Genomic DNA, 18,701 nt, shown 5'->3' with positions numbered 1-18,701 from the left:
TTTTCGGTTATAACTCCAAAAATAAACAACGTAAGTCGCCGACTCTTGCACATTTTTTTCTGTTTGAGGACTAACGCTAAGCGAGGATATGAGTGGAGTTTTTTATGCGAAGCAAAATCGCTCAATGAAAAACATGCACCTCCAAGCAAAATGTTTGCTTTGTCGTTGTTGTCTCATTCAATTGCTTCATAGTTTTGACATCCACGATGATATTCATTGAATGTACCATGTTTTATGTTTATTTTGAACAGATGATTTGGGACAAAGATGATGTGACGAAGTTTTGTCGACCACCACTGTCACGACATTACGACAGACGTCGCCGGTTGTGGACGTCATCCGAGAGGTACGGTTTGAAGTTCTGAGCCCTAAACTCATTGAGCAGTTTTCTCTTCTTAATGCTGCAACTGGCGACCCCTTGAGAGAAAAGCCGAAAGGAAAAGAAGAATGCTGCAACGTCCGGTGCGTGTTATTTGTGTGTTTGAAGGCTGGGCTAGTTGGGGCTGTGTGGCGTCACGGAGAGAAGGCTACAAATAGCCAGACCGCTAGCAGTCGGAGCAGATGAGAATGGGTCTCATTTGTCTGCTAACTGCTACGGTTGCTTAATAAAAGCCTGACCAGTTGTCTGACTGGAGGTAGTGAACAAAGTGACCGAAAATACACGTCACACACTGTAGTTTAATAATCAAAGTCAGCTTTATTGTCAAATATGCTAATATGCATGACATACAACACAGATAAAATTAATGTTCCTTTGAAACCAGCATGCAAGGCGCTTATAATGACTTCAACAAACATAAACATGAAAACGTCAATTTGCAATAATAATAATAACGACGACGATGGATTGGATTGGATTTGCCTTTATTAGTCTCGCAGTGGACAACGACAACGTTATGACAACGATAACAACAATAATAATAATAATAATAATAATAATAATAATAATAATAATAATAATAATAAGAGCCTGACTCATCAAACAAAGCAGCACCGCGATTTGATGCAGTTACACCAAACGTCTACCAGAGGGCAGCATTGGATTGTACCTTGTGCAGCCACCCTGTGACTTGACTGTTCGGGGGCCACGCCCACTCCAATTTGTATTCAACGTAATTAATTTGCTCGGATGATAATGTTTACGTATGGAAAAAAATACAACTACTGTACTGCAGACAGAGTCATTTTTATTTGCCATTGCAACTATTTTGCTTTTGGAATCATAATTGCAACGGCATGCGATTGTTGCAAATACAAAAGCATGCACATGTGTTAGCAAACCACAATATTGAGAAACGACCGTGAAGTTCACAAGCTTCGCAACAGACAACTATGGAGTTACGAAAAGCTTGAAAGGGGCAGCTGCGCAAGTGGACTGGTTCATCAAGTATTTATTGTGCTGAATGGGAAGGGTGCGGCCTCGTCAATACTCCGGCAACTTTCCCACGAAAGAGAAACACAGTATTCACTTTCTTTTTTGGTTGGTTGTAAAGCGGGCTATCATTTTGGACAATGGATCAGGATAACCTTTCCACGTTCGTTGGCCTTTCATAGTCTTCTTCTCTACTATAATCCATATTTAAACTACTAATGATCATCACGTAAATAAATACACCTGTAAAGTTCTATTTGGTGTCACAGAAACACGAACACAAATTAACATATATGTTAATTTAAACCAATCTTTTACCTCTAAAAAGTTCAATGGTAACATCGATTTGTCATTTTAATCCAGACTTTATGCTTATTGAAAACACAGTATTTAGAAATTATTTAATATCATATTTAAGTCAGTTTTAATGATTTTGTGTCATAGTTAGTGTGACGTGTATTTCTATTCTGTTTTTTTTTTCAATTTGACACGTAACTAAACCCCGCCTCCCGGAAGAAGCGCATCTCTCCGATTGGTTGTTTCGAACGGCACCGAGCATAACTGCACAAAGTTGACGTGACAAAAATGACTCGCTTGCAAACGTCCAAGTTTTCCACAAGGAAAAGCCTCATCCGTTTCGATGCAAAGAGACAGAATTGCCTGAATGAATCTTGTACCTCCAGTGCGGCCGGTAAGTCCCAAATGTGTTGAAAGTTGCATGAAAGTTTCCTGATCAAACCAGAGCTAATGCTACTGAATTTAGACACAAGCACGTGCCATGGTAATTAATATTCAGTCGTCAGGATATGAAATAGTTGAAAATAAACTCGCGAGTATACGCCCAATGTAGTTGATACACCCCTTAGCCACGCGTCATTGTAAATATTCGACTTTTCGTTCGCCTTTTATGATTTGAATGTCGGTTTGACAACCGTAAGAGTCAACATACGAGCGAAAGTGTCGACATAAAAACTTTACCTGCTGATTTATGCAAATCGGAAGACAGGAAGGAATGATGTACGCTGCCCTCCATTTATGAAAATTTTTGCCAACCATAATTAACTTCAGTTTTCAAAGTACCTTCAGTCTTGAATAATCATCTCATTGTAGGTCTTTGGGCAACTAAAACCATGTTATTTGCGAAATGTATGTCCAAGAAGGCGTTGAAGTAGCTAAACTAGTTGTTTTATGTATAACATCATCAGAGGATCAAGCACCATTTTGTCATATTTTTTTTCACTGTATGTTTGCCACCCTGTGTGACCAAGACAGTATTTTTTTGGGTAAAGCTCGGTCCCGAAATCAGATTTAATCATACCAACTGCCTCTATTGTCACCATCCGTGTAATCTTTGGCACCGAGGTTTTGGATTTTGTGACACGCAAATGACACAAAAGAGATTTTAATGAGTTCAAGTCCACGCGGTGGCACATATGGACTGCTTGCGCCGAGACAATGGAAATGATCATGAAATGGCAGATTAGCGCTCATTCATGATGTGCATGTTGGTTATTTGGAGATGTAGAAGGACATTTTGTTGGATTGAGCTGTTTGGAATTGTCATCTCATAATCATCGTGCATCTATTTGCATGAGAATAAGTGATGTCATTGCAGATCCGATGCTTGGCCTCAGTCACCCAAATTTGAATGGATCTTTTCCATGCTAGTGACCTTTTGTGCACCTCCCAAAAACTCGTTACTTTTGCTCAGATAAACAATCTTTGCTGTGTATCCATTGGTGAGTGACGTGGGTGGCAGTGTGTATATATATACGAGAGAATGTGTAATCCTCCCCAAAGAGTGATGGAGTCTTTTTACCTTGGAAACGGCTCACTGGTGACTGTGAATTTCTCTTCCCAGCCCTTGTGCATATTGACTTTTTTCTGTCCTTTCAAACAAAATACAGACACCCCCCCCCCCTCTGTATCGGAGGAGGAAGCCTGGTTGTAAATGAAGCACTCCTGACGGGATAATTAAGTCCAGACACAAAAGGCTCAGCAGGAAGGAGTTTAATAGAGAGAATGGGGGTCGGGGGGGTGTATTCTCTTGGGGAAAGACGAGGCCATCAGAACCCCTCCGGACCGGTTGGGATGGGGAAGGGCGCAGAGGGTTCATTTGGTTGGTTGGTTGTTGTTTGGATTTTTGAAAAGTGACTCATAATTATATAAGCTTACGGAGAAATGTCATTGATGTTCAAAGCACTTGTCCGCTTGAATATCTGCTGTGTCGGAATATCCACCGAGCTATATGATGGCTAGATAAGATATATGAAACCAGCGTCAAAGTTGAGACCCGCCACATCGTTTTATTCGGCCCGCAAAAGCAAATCAAGCATGTTAAGTGCCATGCTCAACGATCGAACTAGCAAGCATGTGAGCTACAATCGAGCTAGCGAGCTACAATTGAGCAAACTAGCTAACGAGCTATGATCAACCTAGCTAGCAAGCGAGCAAGATAGCTAGCTCTCTTTGTTTTCAGGTAGCTGCATAATCCCACACCATTTTATTCACACTCTGAAAGCAAATCAAGCGCCATGATGCTTGCTAAAGTCCAAACCCACATTTCAAATTGTCCCATCTAAACCACAATAACAGTCATTATTTTTGACTTCAAATTTGAAAACAAATTATTCATTAATATGTTGTGCGATCTGGATGTAATATGTGGAGGAGATGAAACATTTCAATGGCTTCCCCAAATTCATAACGACCCCTGAGAGGAGACCATAAGTCGAATGTAGCCCGCGGGCTAAAAAATGCTGTATGCTAAAAAAACTACAATAAAATACTTGAACTGTTTTCGAGGACAATGCAGTCACTTCAGTGCACAGCTTAACTCGTTCGCATGTTAACATTTCTTCTTGTGAAAGGGTTAAAATTTCACGCTGGCCAACTCTGAGTTATTTGTTACTCATGTTCAGAGTCGCCCCCCTGCGGCATTCCCAGTGCAGAGCGGTGTAAAAATCAAAAGGACACTCGTCCGCAACGTTCTACTTTGAACCGCGTTACGTAATCGTGTCTTGATTTAGTCGCACGGGCGCATAACGGCTACGTGTGCGCGCCACGTGCTGGTTGGCTGGGGGGTGTCATGATGACGATGCGTCGCGCTCTCTGAAATAGCGTTGATCCTCTTAACTGATTAAGAGAACAGGGAGGTGACCCGCGTGGGAGGCGGACGCACACATGCAACTTCACAAACGCCCGTGTTTATTTCAGGTCGACGCCTACAAGCTTCACTGGGATGTTTTCCGTCTTTATTTCACTTTCGGTGAGATTATCGAACAAAACAAATCGGCGTCTGCGAGCATACGTGGCACACAATTGACGGCGTCGATCCACACGCAGATTGGGTTAGCAGTTAGCCTGTTTAGCGCTAACCCGCTGGCTACTCTAAGTTTATGCCACCCACGTCACTCACCAGGTTTTGCCCTGTTAAAGCTACATTCACTCAAAGTCAAAACGACTACATGCTAAAAATACTAACAAGCACAAGTGAGGGAACACAATAGCGACGTGCTACATGCACTTTGATGTTCCATTGTGTTGCTGTTGTTCATTTATTTTTAATTTGATTTTTGTAAAATACCTTTAGAATTTCACCTTTTAAAATAGTCACTTTGACTCTTTACTTCTTTCCGAATTTCAGGCAGAACTTTTGTTCATTTCCGTCAGAATTATGATGATGATTATTATTATTTTCCTTAACGAATCCCCCTGTCGTGAAATTGTATCCGACTGTTTAAATCCGTGACTCCAATATGTTGTCTTCCTCAAGGGGATTAAAAGATGAAAACAAAGGCGTCATTTCCATCGTAACAAGAAAAGTGCAGATTGGCCACGTGAAATCCGATCTTTGTCTCCCCGGGTTTCTCTGCGTCATTTATTCCGATAATCCCTTGGATTCCGAACAGCTCAATCCACATGTCCAAAATGCAGAGAACTAATTTGTTCATAAACAGGATATTGAGTAAGCTTTTGCCCTTTCCAAAATGGCCACTCCCAAGTTCATTGCCATTACAACACCAGTTTTGTCTTCATTGCCCCCCCTTCCCCCGTCTCACTTCAGCTCTGTGTCGCCCATCTTGATGCCATCTGACGTGGGGGCATGTAGCAAATCGCCATGTTGTTTTGAAGGCCCTTTGCATGTACATAAGAAGCCGATTGTCCCCCCCAGCCCCCTCACCCGAAATTCCAAAATGTCGCCATTGTGACATTTGTGCACAATGGCCGACTAGTGTTGAAGTTCTTGGAATCCAACTGTTCTGTTGTCTGCTTGAAATTTGTTGAAAATTGGGACTTCTTCAAATCTTTCAAGACACATCTGGATAAAAACTGTTCACTGTATTGACCGCTTAAGATGAACACAAAAAGTTTGGTCAACTCTGGATTATTTTTTTGGGGGTGTGGGGGTCAAATGATTGTAGAAGTAGCCCTCCCTGCCATCACCGGAAGGAGCTGAAAGGCGGCAAAGCCTACACGAAGGTTATAATACATTTGAGAGAAGACTTATGACAGTCTAGCTAGCTATTAAGCTAGCTACCTAGCGATCTATTTGCTATATATTAGCTATCCATTATAATGACATAGAATAATATCATTTAATGTCTTAGCGCCTTTTAAAATATTAGCTGGCTGGCTGACTGGCTAGCTATCTAGCCGGCTAGGATGCTAGCAGCGACTGTATCCTGTGACTGTAAAGTGACCTTGAAGAGTTTTTGAAAGGTGCTTATAAATGAAATGTATTATTATTATTATTATTATATCTATTAGCTAACTAGCTTTCTATCTATTTCAGTTACTTCTGGGTTGAGTGAACGCTGGCACATGTGGCTGCCGCTGCTCACCCACAGAAAAGCTTATCCTGTGACTGTAAAGTGACCTTGAGAGTTTTGAAAGGCGCTTAAAAATGAAATGGATTATTATTATTATTATTGTTATTATTATGATCATTGCAGCATTTCAAGCTACGCCAGCCTGTTTGAAGAGTTCCTGGGTTGAGATTTGAAGGCTTAATTGTATGTGTTGGGAGGGGGGGGGGCAAAGAAAACAATGGAAGCTTTGTGAGGGTCCCACTGGGGTGCGGGAGGGTTGAAGGGGTAGTCCCGGTTTAGCCAAACGTCGCCACTTGATGAGTTCGAGCCCTCCTTTTGCACCTCCTCCCTGTCATCCCTTCGCTCTCGCTCCTCGCAACTCACTCTGACCGGACAGCAAATGCATCTTAGCTGGAGAGGGCAAACGTGCTGAGAGAAGTGGCGCCGTCCACTTTTCCCTCGTTTCCGTTTAGTTTTATTCCCCCCCCCCACCCCCAATCATACTGAGGTAAGTGATCTTGCGCTCTGATTGTTGTTATCTTGCGCCGATTGCGTCCGTGGGCTGCTGTCTGATGACTAAACGGCATATTCTGAGGCAGGCATGTGATGAGAAAGTGAGCTTTTTTTTGGGGGGGGGGGGTGATGTATCTGCATGACAACATTGCAAGTGAAGTAGCATTTGTAGGTTATACGAGGTCCTATTGGGAGAAGGGGGATGCTGCTGCCTGTGGTGGAGGAATTGGGGGGGGGGGTTGTTGCCTCAGCTGTGTTGACCAAATTATCAATGTTATTAGGATCTTCATGCTGGGATTGCTTTTCTCATCCAGCACCCCCCAGCCCCTCCAGGCCTCTTTTTTTTTTTTTAAACAAACGCTCTCTCACATGTAAAATGAAGGGACGCTGGAGTTGAGGGGAATCCTTCACATCCTGTGTGGGAAAGGTCACTTCCTCGACACACTGACTTTTTTTATTATTCAGTCAGTCGAAATGAATTGCTGTCAGAGGGCCACAAAAAAAAGAATAATCAAATATTATGTAAAAAAAATAACACATTTGCATTTGTGTCAATCAATCAATCAATCGTGATTTGCGACTTGTGGTTTTCGACTGGCGGTCGCTTCCCTTTAGAAGACTGCGGCCATTCACGGAGTGACCGGTAGAATTTCTGGTTGACTCAATTTCCAGCACGTAACACACACACGAAAAACAACAAAAAAGAAAGAATTGTGGAAGAAGAAACTCGCGGCTTGCTGTAAATGAAAGCCAGGAAGCCATGATGGCATCCAACAACAGGACCTTTTGTTGCTGAAAGAAAAGCCGACACACGGGGGGGGGGTGTCTTTGACCTTTCGGCTGTTTTTTTTTTTGCCAACCTTAAAAAAAAAAGTGGCCATTAGATGTAATCCAATTTTAGACACATAACCAAGACAAGTGTCGGTCGCCTCGCATCTCATTGTAGTAAAGTTGACATATCGCTATGGATGAAAAAGCACCGAGACCAGCGTCTATATTAGGCCGAACATCGGTGAATTATCATGTGTCCCCGAGTATCGAGTGGAAAACGATTTGATTTTCTATTTTTTAATTTGCCTGCTGATCATATTTCCACAGAATGAAGAATTGAGTCATCTGTGAGCGCAGTCATGGCTGTCCAGACTGGCATCCAGGTACGTTCATCAATCCATCCCTTTTATTTACTCATCAATGTATTTACTTATTTATTTGTGTGTGTGTATTTTTTGATTTATCTACTTATTTGTGTGTATTTATTTAATTATTTCTCTATTTATTTATTTATGCGTGTGTTTATTTGTATTTATATTTATGTTATTTATTTTATTTGGGTTTGTTTTTGTTTTTATTGTATTTATTTACATATTTATTTTTCCATGTGGTTATTTATTTCTTAGTTTTATTTTATGTCTATTAATTTTATTTTTTCATTTATTTATTTATTTGTGTGTGTGTTTTTATTTATTTTACTTATTTAGTTATTTCTCTAGTTATTTACCATATTTATTTGTGAATGAATTCATTCATGTGTTTGTTTTTTGTATGTATTTTATATACTTATGCATTTATTTATTTATCTATATGGTTATGCATTTGTTTATTAGTTTTATTTTATATTTGTTAAATGTATTTATTTATTTATTTGTGTTTATTTATTTCTATATTTATTCATGGCTTTGTTTATTTGTATTTATTATATTTATTTATATATTTATTTCTTTATCGATGTGGTTATTTATTTGTTTATTCAGTTCTTTTTTTTTAATGAGTTTATTTATTTGTTTATTTATCTTTGTGGGTGTGGTCCATTTCCGATTGGTTGTGAGCAGCACCCTTGGACGGCAGTCCTTGTTTTCATGACGTCAGCGGCACACACTGTGTCAGGGAGCTCCTTGCCTGTTATTTTAATTCCACTACAAATAACAAAAACAAGAATCATGTTGTAGATGTTTGTCAACAAGCTCACTTGTGTCGCAACACGCCATCTGGTTGTCGTCACGCGTTCCTGGCGTTCCTTTCTCGGGACCCCGAGGAGTGTCTTTTGCACGTTTTTTTTGGGAGGGGCGGCTGGAACGCAATCCTCCAAATGTTCTCCTTCTCCTCCCAACCACGCAAAGAGCCCCAACAACACCAGTGTCAAGTTACTTTTGTTCACATTCCTTTTCACTGTACACGACGTGCAATTAAAAAAAAAAAAAAAAAAAAAAAAACAACAACAACGATTGGCTCAAAAAAAGAATAAGACGCGTGAGCAGCATATGCGCATGTTTCTGACGGCGGTCATTAAAAGCGAGCATCTGCTAGCTGGAGTCTTGGTTTGTCACGTGCGTCGGCCGGACAAGTTATGTCACAGACCGGCTGAAAGAACCGCTTGGGGCCACCGACAAAAGATTCAACAGCGACGACAGGAACTCGCGTTGAGATTCCTGTTTTATTTTGATTTTTTTCCACACTAAAAACAACAACAAAAAAGTGAAATAAAAAGTTAGAAAAGGCTAAAAGTGAGCGATGGTGACTCAAAGTGTGTTTGCTAACGCCTGTTATCATAGACTTTTGCAACACCATTCAGTTGTTTATTTCAATTTCACCTGTCTAAATAAATAAATAACAGAAAAATAATTTCCCCTGCTTCAACCCGGAGTTCCGAATTGACCAATGAGAAGCACTTCTTTTCACTTCAAATTAAAATGAAGCAAAACTTGATATGGATAATGCCTTTCTAAAACACTTGTTAAAATCATATTTTGAGAAAAAAAAATGTGTGTATATATATATTTCTGGTGCTGTCATACGATTGTAACAGTCTGAATGAAGGTAACTTACCCATGACCTTTGACCCTCTTGCAATTCCAGTAGGCTTGCGGGCCCCTCGTTATAAGTGGCTCAAGTTAAGAGGGTAAAAATCTAATGTTGAGACGTATGGCCATTTAATTCTCCGCTCCAAGGTTGCATTTAGTCGGCGGATTATCAGCCGGCATTTCTCAGAGTCCGATAGACGGACGGGACGACGGGGCGCTTTAAGAAAACACTCATCTGATTAATCGAAGAACACTAATCTGGTTTGGAATGGACATTTTTGTTTTGTTGCCACGGAATAAACAAGAAATGTATTTTGCGCACCGAAAAGCATAGAATGTTCTCACCGGGCCTTCTAATTCATTCCATGCGCCTTACACATGGATCAATATTCAGATTTTTTGGGGACGTCATATTTTTAATGACGTGAACTCAATATAAATCCAGCCGTGTTGTATTGTACCGTGATACCTCACCTTACGAACTTAATTGATTCCCAGAAAGTGTGCGTAAGACAAAAAGTTAGTCTTCCAAACATTTATACCCCATAAGAAACCATTAAAATGAGAATAATACGTTCCCAGGTCCCCAAAAAACATCATTTTCTATGAAATAAGCCTTGAAACTACACCAAATAGACCTTATTTTATGTATCATAAATGTGCTATTGTATTGTAATGAAATAAATACATTGTACCGTATAATAAAGTCATTTTATTGATCTTTGTGATGGTTGTTGATGTAGTTGCCTCTTGATGCTATCCGAGTCAAGTTGCCGTGCTTTTTTCGCACCCATTCTTGCAGCTTCAATCTTATGCGGCTTATAATGCGGTGCGCCCTAGTTATGAAAACAGTTGAAAAATCTGACATTCTTGAATGGACGTTTTCAAATCCCAGGCGCTTATGACGCGCAAGAATATGGTACATGGTCTTACATGTACGCGTATTATTATACAAAATTGGCCTAGCCGTGTGTCTCCCCCCCCCAAAAAAACCCCCGCATATGTCAGGGTGACTTAGCAACGTGATGTTTTGTTATGTAACGTGTTTGTTTGTCCAGCTGGGTCAATTCAGCTCTCTTGATATCAGCTCACGTTTTTGTCTTACGATGATTATTTATTTTCCACTTGAGAAGATCAGGTGTGCGCGTATGACTGCGTGCATCTATCGCTTGATGTTCTGCGCTGGGGTGTAAAGGTCATTCCGGAGGCGTTGACTCCAGCTGCTGAGCCTAACGCGTTGCCTTCAGGGACTCGTTTGTTTTCGTCTCCTAAAATGAGACGACAAATTAGCCAGATGAAAATGAGTCAAATGGACTCGACTCCGCTAATTAAATCAATCAAGTTGAATTGATGTGCTTGTGAAAACTCGTGACAATGCAGGAGAAAACTTTGCGGGCATTTTGCCAATACGAGTCGTCTGCCTGATTTCATGGAGCTTGCGCGTTAAACTAATGCCAAGTCAGAGTGGGAAAGGAGATTTTTATTGACTGGTCGCTGGGAAAGTATTTTGGCGAACGCTGCGCAACCCGATAAAAAAAAAAAAACAGTTAGCAACACTTAGCATTTAGCATGTCACATGACCCTAACTTTGTTCCTGCCTCCGCCCCCTTCAAGGTATGGTTTGGCGAGAAGTTCGCCGCCCCCGTGCTGAGCCCGCGAAGCCCCCGTAGCCCCTTGGCGCAGCGGCACGGCCCCGGCCTCGCCGACGTCTTCCAATACGACCAATGGCTGGCGGTACGCCACGAAGCCACCCTGGTGCCCATGCAGGAGGATCTCGCCATTTGGCTCACCGGATTGTTGGGTAGGATTTCTGACGCTTATTCGGTCGGGGTGATGTTTGGCGCTTCGGGATTTAGCTTGCCATTTAGTAGAAGGAACACAAAGTGACTTGCCACTTCCGACATATGCGGTCACTGCTTCTGCGATCGCATTTTCGACTCATTGATTGGCAAACCGTGGGCTAAAAATGGGTCCACTCCTGTGCCAGGGTTGTTGTCATTTTTCACCCTAATTGCAGGACCCAACAAATATTGACTTTTAGGACTGCATAAACTCTCAAGGACACTTTACAGTCACAGTCTATTTTTTTTCTGCGGGTGAGCAGCAGCAGCCACACGGCCCAACGTTCACTCAACCCGGACGTAACTCAAATAGATCGAAAGCTTGCTAGCTAGCTAGCCAAAAGATAGCTAATAGAAAGCTATATAGTGAATAGATAGCCAGCTAGATGGCTATATAGTTCATCGATAGCTAGCTAGACAGATGGGCAGCTAGCTATCAATGAAAAAATCAAGAAATATTCAGAGTAAATGCAGATTTTTTTCCCCTTTCGTCATTCATTTAACATCAATTTTAAACGGTAGACGATAGCATGTTTGCTAATGAGATTTTGGTGTTAGTTTTGCCGCTATTTATGATTATTATATACATAGACGAGCCTTCTCTACAGTCTTTGGGAAATAGCGACAAGACAATTTGGCCTGAGCTGTTAGTCTTTCATTTTTGTCCCGTTTCAGTTTTTTAGCTGAGCGAGCGGGGAAGAGTTTCAAACTGATATTAAGTGTTGTTGTTGTTTTTTTAGTCGGGATCGGTCTCGCAAGGAATGCTGGGCGATGGCGCTCGCTCATTGTGGACTTTGTCCACCCGTGAGAATTAAGTGGCCTTTAGGGGGGTGTGATTTACAACCAAAGTCTAGAAGAGGGCCCCGAAGCTTTTGTTTTTGTTTTTTTTTTTTCAACAGAAGAGGAGGTGCGCGCCCACTTTTTCATGGAGGAACTCAACAACGGCGTGAAGCTCTGCAAGCTCATCGGCGTCCTGCAGACAAAGATCGCACAGAGTTGCCCCTCAGCGATCGGCAAGGCGAGTCGAGCGGACAAAACGGCAGCCGCCAATCGTTCGCGGCCACTCAATAAATACAAGAAATAAAAAAAAAAAAACGGCTTTTTTAACTTTTGAATTCCAACAGCTTTTTCCCACGAGAAAGGTCGCCTGTAAGCGCGACGCCTCTCCGGGTTCCTTCTTCGCCCGCGACAACACGGCCAACTTCCTCTCTTGGTGTCGGCACATCGGCGTGGAAGAGACCTATCTGTTCGAGTCGGAGGGCCTCGGTAAGTTGCCACTCACGCCCGCCGCCAGAACCTTTCACATCTCTCCAAAACACTTGTTTCATACAGCACGGCGGTTATTTATAGAATGTCATTTTTTGGCTTTGCAAACTATCCACAAAGGCTTTTTGGCCAGCAGAAATAAAACGCTGGGCAAACTTTCAAGGAATGGCCGATTTAATAACTATTTTCATAGCTCGGGCGCACCGCATTATGAGGTGCATAGAATAGAAGCTACCATAGTGGCTGCAATTGTGTTACGCAACCACTAGAGGGAGCCATACTAAAAGAATACAGTACAATATAGCTTTATCTATATAGCTTTAGCTATAACAAAGCGCTTTACAGAATATTGAAAATACTACATCCCCCCAAAAAAAAATAAAAATCATATTTATCCCACGTATAAGGCGCAACGGATTATAAGTCACGACCTCGGATTTAGAGAAAACGGAATATTTTTAGGTAGGCCTCATAGTGCAGAAAATACGGTAAGCACTTGCATGAAGGGTCTTCCGTCATTTCACTTCCATTTGGATATTTAATAATACATTTTAGGAAATAGGTATGTGATATTTTGTATCTACCAGTAACCTCCGACTTACGACCAGCTCGACTTACGACCGCCAGAACCAATTTTTAATTCTACGCCTGGCACCGCAACGCGCTAGCAGGCCGGCAATGCGTACGACAATTTTGGCCAGCCGGCCAGCATGTCACTCTCGCACAACAATCGACCGTGTGACTGCACCGGAGGAGGGAGTTTGCGAGTCTCTATTCAACTTTTTGAATGGATTTCAACTTGCGACCATTTGGTCTGAACGGAACTCGGTCGTAAGTCGGATGTTATCTGTATTTATGCTATTATTGTTTTGTTTTTCTTCTCTGCTTATGTGTTGATACCTCCAAGTGTCTTGCCATTCAGCTTAGGGTTGCTTTTGCGAATTAGAACAACTCCTCTAAAATGTTACTTTTTTTCTGAGAAACTCGTTTCAGAAGAAAAACAATACTTTTATTTTGGTAAATGTTGCCTAATGTGATTAGTGGATGTGATTAGCGGAATGTGTTCCTTAATCCTTATTGTCTTAATGACGTAATCGGATCTGTCGGACAGTGCAATCAACCTTGAGTACGTTTTTATTTTTTTTTCACAATTGACGATAAAAATGGAATATGAGCAACAAATAGGTGGCAAGTGAAGCCGCGTGGCGTTTTATGAAAATGCAGCGATTTCATCTGACTGTTCCAAATCCGTGTTCCCTTCTGCATGATTCAGCCAAGCATTCCCCTTCAGGGAATCATTGACTTCCATGTCACGTTGCACTTGGGAGGGAGGACAGCTGCCGCCTCTCGTGATTCACTCGCAAAAGTCGGGATCTTCACTTTAAAAAGCATGTTCTGGTGTGTTCCAGTGCTGCACAAGGAGCCCAGGCAGGTGTGCCTCTGCCTGCTACAAATCGGACGCATCGTGTCCAAGTAAGTCTGCGCTCGTCTGGCTTTCAATTGCAAACGGCGAGAAAGAGAAAGAGCCAAAGTTATCAGACTGAGAAAGCCTTTATTCGTCCCGCAATGGGGACATTGAAGCGGTCCGCTTGCAAAACCTCTGCAGGTACGGCGTGGAGCCACCCGTGCTGGTGAAACTGGAGAAAGAGATTGAACTGGAGGAGAGCTTGCTGCTCACGGAAGAGCCTCCTGCTGCCGTTCAGACCTTCAGTGTGTGTTGCCAACATGGTGGCCTCTACCAGTCAGGGGTGAGTGCGTCACATCGATAGGAACTTAACCCCTATTGATTGATTGATTGATGTGTGTGTGTGTATTCATTTATTTATTTGTGTATTTAAACGGCAAAAACGGACATTTATTTGTGGTTCGTGGGGGTGACGTCACATGACTTGAGTTTCCCGTTTGTATTTGCTGCGAGCGCCTCTCAGAATAACCGCGCTTGCGGAAGTGGAATCCATTCCAAAACATAAGTGGTGCCTTTTGTTCTTCCCTTTCAGGAGGCCGGCGCGGACGACCCCCCTTGCTGCAACTGCGCCAACAGGGTGTCCATTGAGTACCTGTCAGAGGGGCGCTACCGCCTCGGCGACAAGACCATTTTTATTCGAGTGAGAGCACCCACACAGACGCAAAATGAGCTATTCCGCATCGCTAATCCAAACTCTGAAAGGGGGCAGCGTGTAACGGGACAGGAATGTGATATTCCCCGTGTGAATAATGGTCTGAAACCAGAAAGATCTTGCAAACGGAGTCGCTGTTGGTATCAGAATCAGAATCATCTTTATTGCCAAGTATGTAGAACACACAAGGAATTTGTTTCCGGTAGAACACGCTGCACTAGTATCGTCGTCAAAAAAACTGCTAAGTGGCACTATACACTTCCATTTTGGCTACTGTTGAAAGAGTTAAATGTGTTTTTACGGGACGCTGCAAAAAAAAGAACGTCGGTAAAAATGATGCTCTGTGCTTTGCATGTCCGTAAATGGCGCACGTCCAAAGCGGACACCCGGAATTCACGACCAATTCATTTCAATTTTACTTAGCGGCCGTTTATTGGATCACCACAGAGATGGGACTTATGCTAGCCTTACCTTGGCTAGCATACCTAGCTAAACGCCTTGGTCAGACTAGCATACCTAGCGGGTGTTTATTGGATTACCGCGGGGCCGGGGTTATGCTAGCCTTACCTTTTAGCTGCCATCACGTCCGGTTTAGCTTTATCATTGTAATTTAAAGCCATAACAAGAGACGTAAGGTCGTATTTGGAATAATTACACAATGCATTATTCGATGAAAAAAAAGGTACATCTATGCTATTGAATTAAAAAATAACTTTAGCAGATTATTTATTTCACTGATTCTTTTACTAACCACAAGAGGGAGCGCACGCGCGGTTAGCTTGATATCGTACATTGTCGTCCGTACACACATTGTCCCACTTGCGTTAGTCGATGACAAATAAGCCAGAATGCAAAACGCGCACGTCTCAAAGGAATAATAATTGAATAAAACATTGGATTGATAAGCGATTGATAAGCTTTTTTTTGTTGTTGTTGTTGCGATCAGATGCTTCACGGCAAGCACGTGATGGTGCGCGTCGGCGGCGGCTGGGACACCCTGCGAGGCTTCCTCAGCAAGTACGACCCGCTGCGCGTGCTTCAGTTTACCACCCTGGAGCAGAAGATTTTGGCTTTCCAGAAGGGGCCGCCCGGCTTGGGGGGTCACCGCGGCAACGAGGCCCCGCCCCCCGAAATGGACCCCCTGGCGGCGGTGGACGACCTCATTTCCTCGTCGTCGTCTTCGTCGTGCTCGCTTTCCAAGACGTCGCCCGCCTGCACGCCCACGCTCGCCCGGAAAGGGGCGCCGCGGAGGAACCTCCAGATGACGTCGCCCGCCCCGAGGAAGCCCACCCGGCTGCCGCTGCCCGTCTCCGGCAAAGCCCCCTCCTCGTCATCGTCATCTCCCTCGCCGACATCTTCGCCCGACGCCCCCTCGGGCGTCTCCAAGCCGTCGCCCTGTCCGGCGCGGGTCCGACGCAAAGCCGTGACGCCCCAAGCGGACCCGTCGGCCGCGTCCAAACCGAGGCTGAGACCGCCCGCCCGGGTCCCCGCCGCTCACCCGAGGAGTCCGGTCTGCCCCGAGCCTTCTTCCAAATGCCCCAAAGCGTCCGGCCCCGTCGACGCCCGACCCCCGGCGGGCGCCGGCCAGCGCTCCCGCCTGGCGCAACGCCGCCCGGGTTCGCCCGCCTCGCGCCTCCGTCTCGAGACGGCGAGGCGAGTCAGGGTGGCGGCGCGTGTCGCGGCGACGCCCGTTGCCCAAACTCGCCCGCCGTCGCCCGCTTTGCCAAAAGCCGCCTCCTTTACGCCCATTAAAGACAGCGCGGCCAAAAACAAGGACACCGACCCGGTGCCGCGCGGCGCCGTGGCCCCGTGGCGTCACCCCGGGATCAATCCCGCCACCCCTCCCATTCCCATGAAAGGCCATGAAAAGGAAACGACGCAGAAGGCGGCGCCGAAAGCTTCTGCGTCGACAAACGCCACCAAAGCGCAATTCCCTCACGTCTCCGCCCCTCCCGAGGCCAACCCGGACGTCAAAGCAAAGCCGGAGTCCAGGAAGATCCCGCAGTACCGAGGCAGACGTGACGTGACGAGACGACCCTTATTTTGAAGTGAACTGTCGGAGAAGGCAGAAGATGTGACCGGACGGGCCGCTGAAAAACAAATCAACCAGCACTTGTTTTTGCTCCTTTTCAACTCATCCTTCCATGTCCACGGGCAAGTTTTTTCAGGGGTGTCCAAACTTTTTCTGCCGCGCCGCCCCCCCAAAAAAACCCAATACTAATAAAATCAGGCAGTCGTTTGGACTCCCCCCTTTTAGCCTCTTCAACATATTTCATTGAAAAAGGATCAATAGTTTGCCCGTCGTGTCCCTGTGATGACATCATCAACTACCTGCTTTCATGAACACTTCTAATGTTTACTGATAGAACTAGTTTAGATGCACATCCAATGTTATTTATTTTCGACCCTTTTGTATTTGTACAAGTTGTTACTCGATATATAAATACGTAAGGTTATAAGATAAACAACACACACATATATATGTATAGAGTAACAACTTGTACAAATACAAATCAGTCGAAAATAAATAAGATAGGATGTGCATATCAAATAGTTGTATCATTTCCATATTTACACATGCAGCAGTCGCGACGTTCACACATATTTTGTCCAAAGTGAGCTTCGGAAAATGGAGAACGGGCTACCAAAGTGGCGTGTCGTTCATAATTTTTGTTTTATTTGTATTTTTTGACGACATAGCTGGAAGTCAAATGCTTTGAGGGACGAGGAAAGAACGACAGACATCATGATGGAGTCATCCGTCATGTGCCTTCATCACAATTCACAGTCAATGGCATTAGAATGAATGTATTTAGATGATGGCTGGGTGAAAGGGGATTATTATTATTATTAAATATTTGCACAGTGTGTATAAACACTTTTTAAGGAGGAAAATGTTACGGATAAACTACTGATCAAACATGATTTTTTTTCCTTTTTCCAGGCCATTACTGTCAGTGCACATTCAAAGCAGTATACATGTGTTTTTATGTTGGTGTATATGTGTTGAAATTCTAGTTTTCTATGTGATGTGTGTGTGTGTGTTCATAAATAGAGTATTTACAGATTATTAAAAGGTTAACCTCCCGATTTCCTTTTCTGTGTTTGGCACTTTACAAAAACCTTTGTCACATTTTGAATGTTGATTGTGCTCTTTTCCCAGATACTTTTTTGTTGTTTTTTTTTATTAAATTGGTGAAAATCTGTCTTGACTGTTTCAGTCTTATCGTTGATGTACGGGGATACAATTTTATGCATTTTGTTGTATTTCCATTTGGTTTATTTGGCATTCATTTCCAATGACGAGTCTTATCCAAACTACAAGCATATTTAATCGATCTCATGTGACAACATTCGTAACAATGGTTCTCATTTAAGTTAAATCGAAAATTTAGACTGTTCTAGTTTATTTGCCTTTTTTCTCGACGTAAAAAATGCAATTCAGTGACCTCTTTTCGCCTTACAATTGAGTTTAATGTACTGCTCTGCCACATTGTGGAAATAATGGGACACTGCGGGGGAATTACATGATTTTAAAAATGGTCGTTTTCGCTCCATTGAAACGCCCCCAACAAATTTTAGACCAATGAGCAGCGGGAATGTGCCGGAAGTCGGAAACCCAACGCATTTGAATCAACACGCGTGTGAGCCAATATACACTAATGGCGGTCGTCTTGGAAAGGTAAGATGACGTTAAGAATTGTGATAGTACTATACAAGTATATAATAATGTATTATAATGTGCAATGGAAGTGTGGTGCTGACAAATATATGCCAACGAGGATTATAAAATCGTACAAATGTTAGTTCAAAATTACGTAAATGTCGGCTCGATCCAAGAAAGTCTTGCTTTACGCATGCACATGTTGCACGGAAACGACACCGATTTGAAAAATATACTTTATTAGGATACCAATGCAAATAAGTAAATATTGTTCATTGTTAAATGTTTTATTTTGGCATTCGTTTACCATGATGCCTCG

General features: G+C 43.1%; 1 protein-coding gene across 1 annotated transcript; it reads left to right on the top strand.

Annotated features, from left to right (window-relative positions):
- Nucleotides 1-1,911: 1,911 nt before the first annotated feature.
- gas2l3 (growth arrest specific 2 like 3) lies at nucleotides 1,912-17,925 on the top strand. The gene is given in 10 exon segments (XM_088989079.1): nucleotides 1,912-2,063; nucleotides 7,795-7,850; nucleotides 11,109-11,295; nucleotides 12,235-12,353; nucleotides 12,460-12,601; nucleotides 14,011-14,074; nucleotides 14,208-14,349; nucleotides 14,599-14,706; nucleotides 15,665-16,744; nucleotides 16,746-17,925. Coding segments are annotated over 9 exon segments (1,917 nt in total). The 5' UTR covers nucleotides 1,912-2,063; nucleotides 7,795-7,826; the 3' UTR covers nucleotides 16,797-17,925.
- Nucleotides 17,926-18,701: the final 776 nt, after the last annotated feature.

Source organism: Hippocampus bargibanti, linkage group LG22, assembly GCF_051943395.1.
Source record: "Hippocampus bargibanti isolate YZ-2025 linkage group LG22, ASM5194339v1, whole genome shotgun sequence".
NCBI lineage: Eukaryota > Metazoa > Chordata > Actinopteri > Syngnathiformes > Syngnathidae > Hippocampus > Hippocampus bargibanti.
The sequence above is the reverse complement of the archived record's forward strand: the minus strand, read 5'-3'. Positions and strand labels throughout refer to the sequence as shown.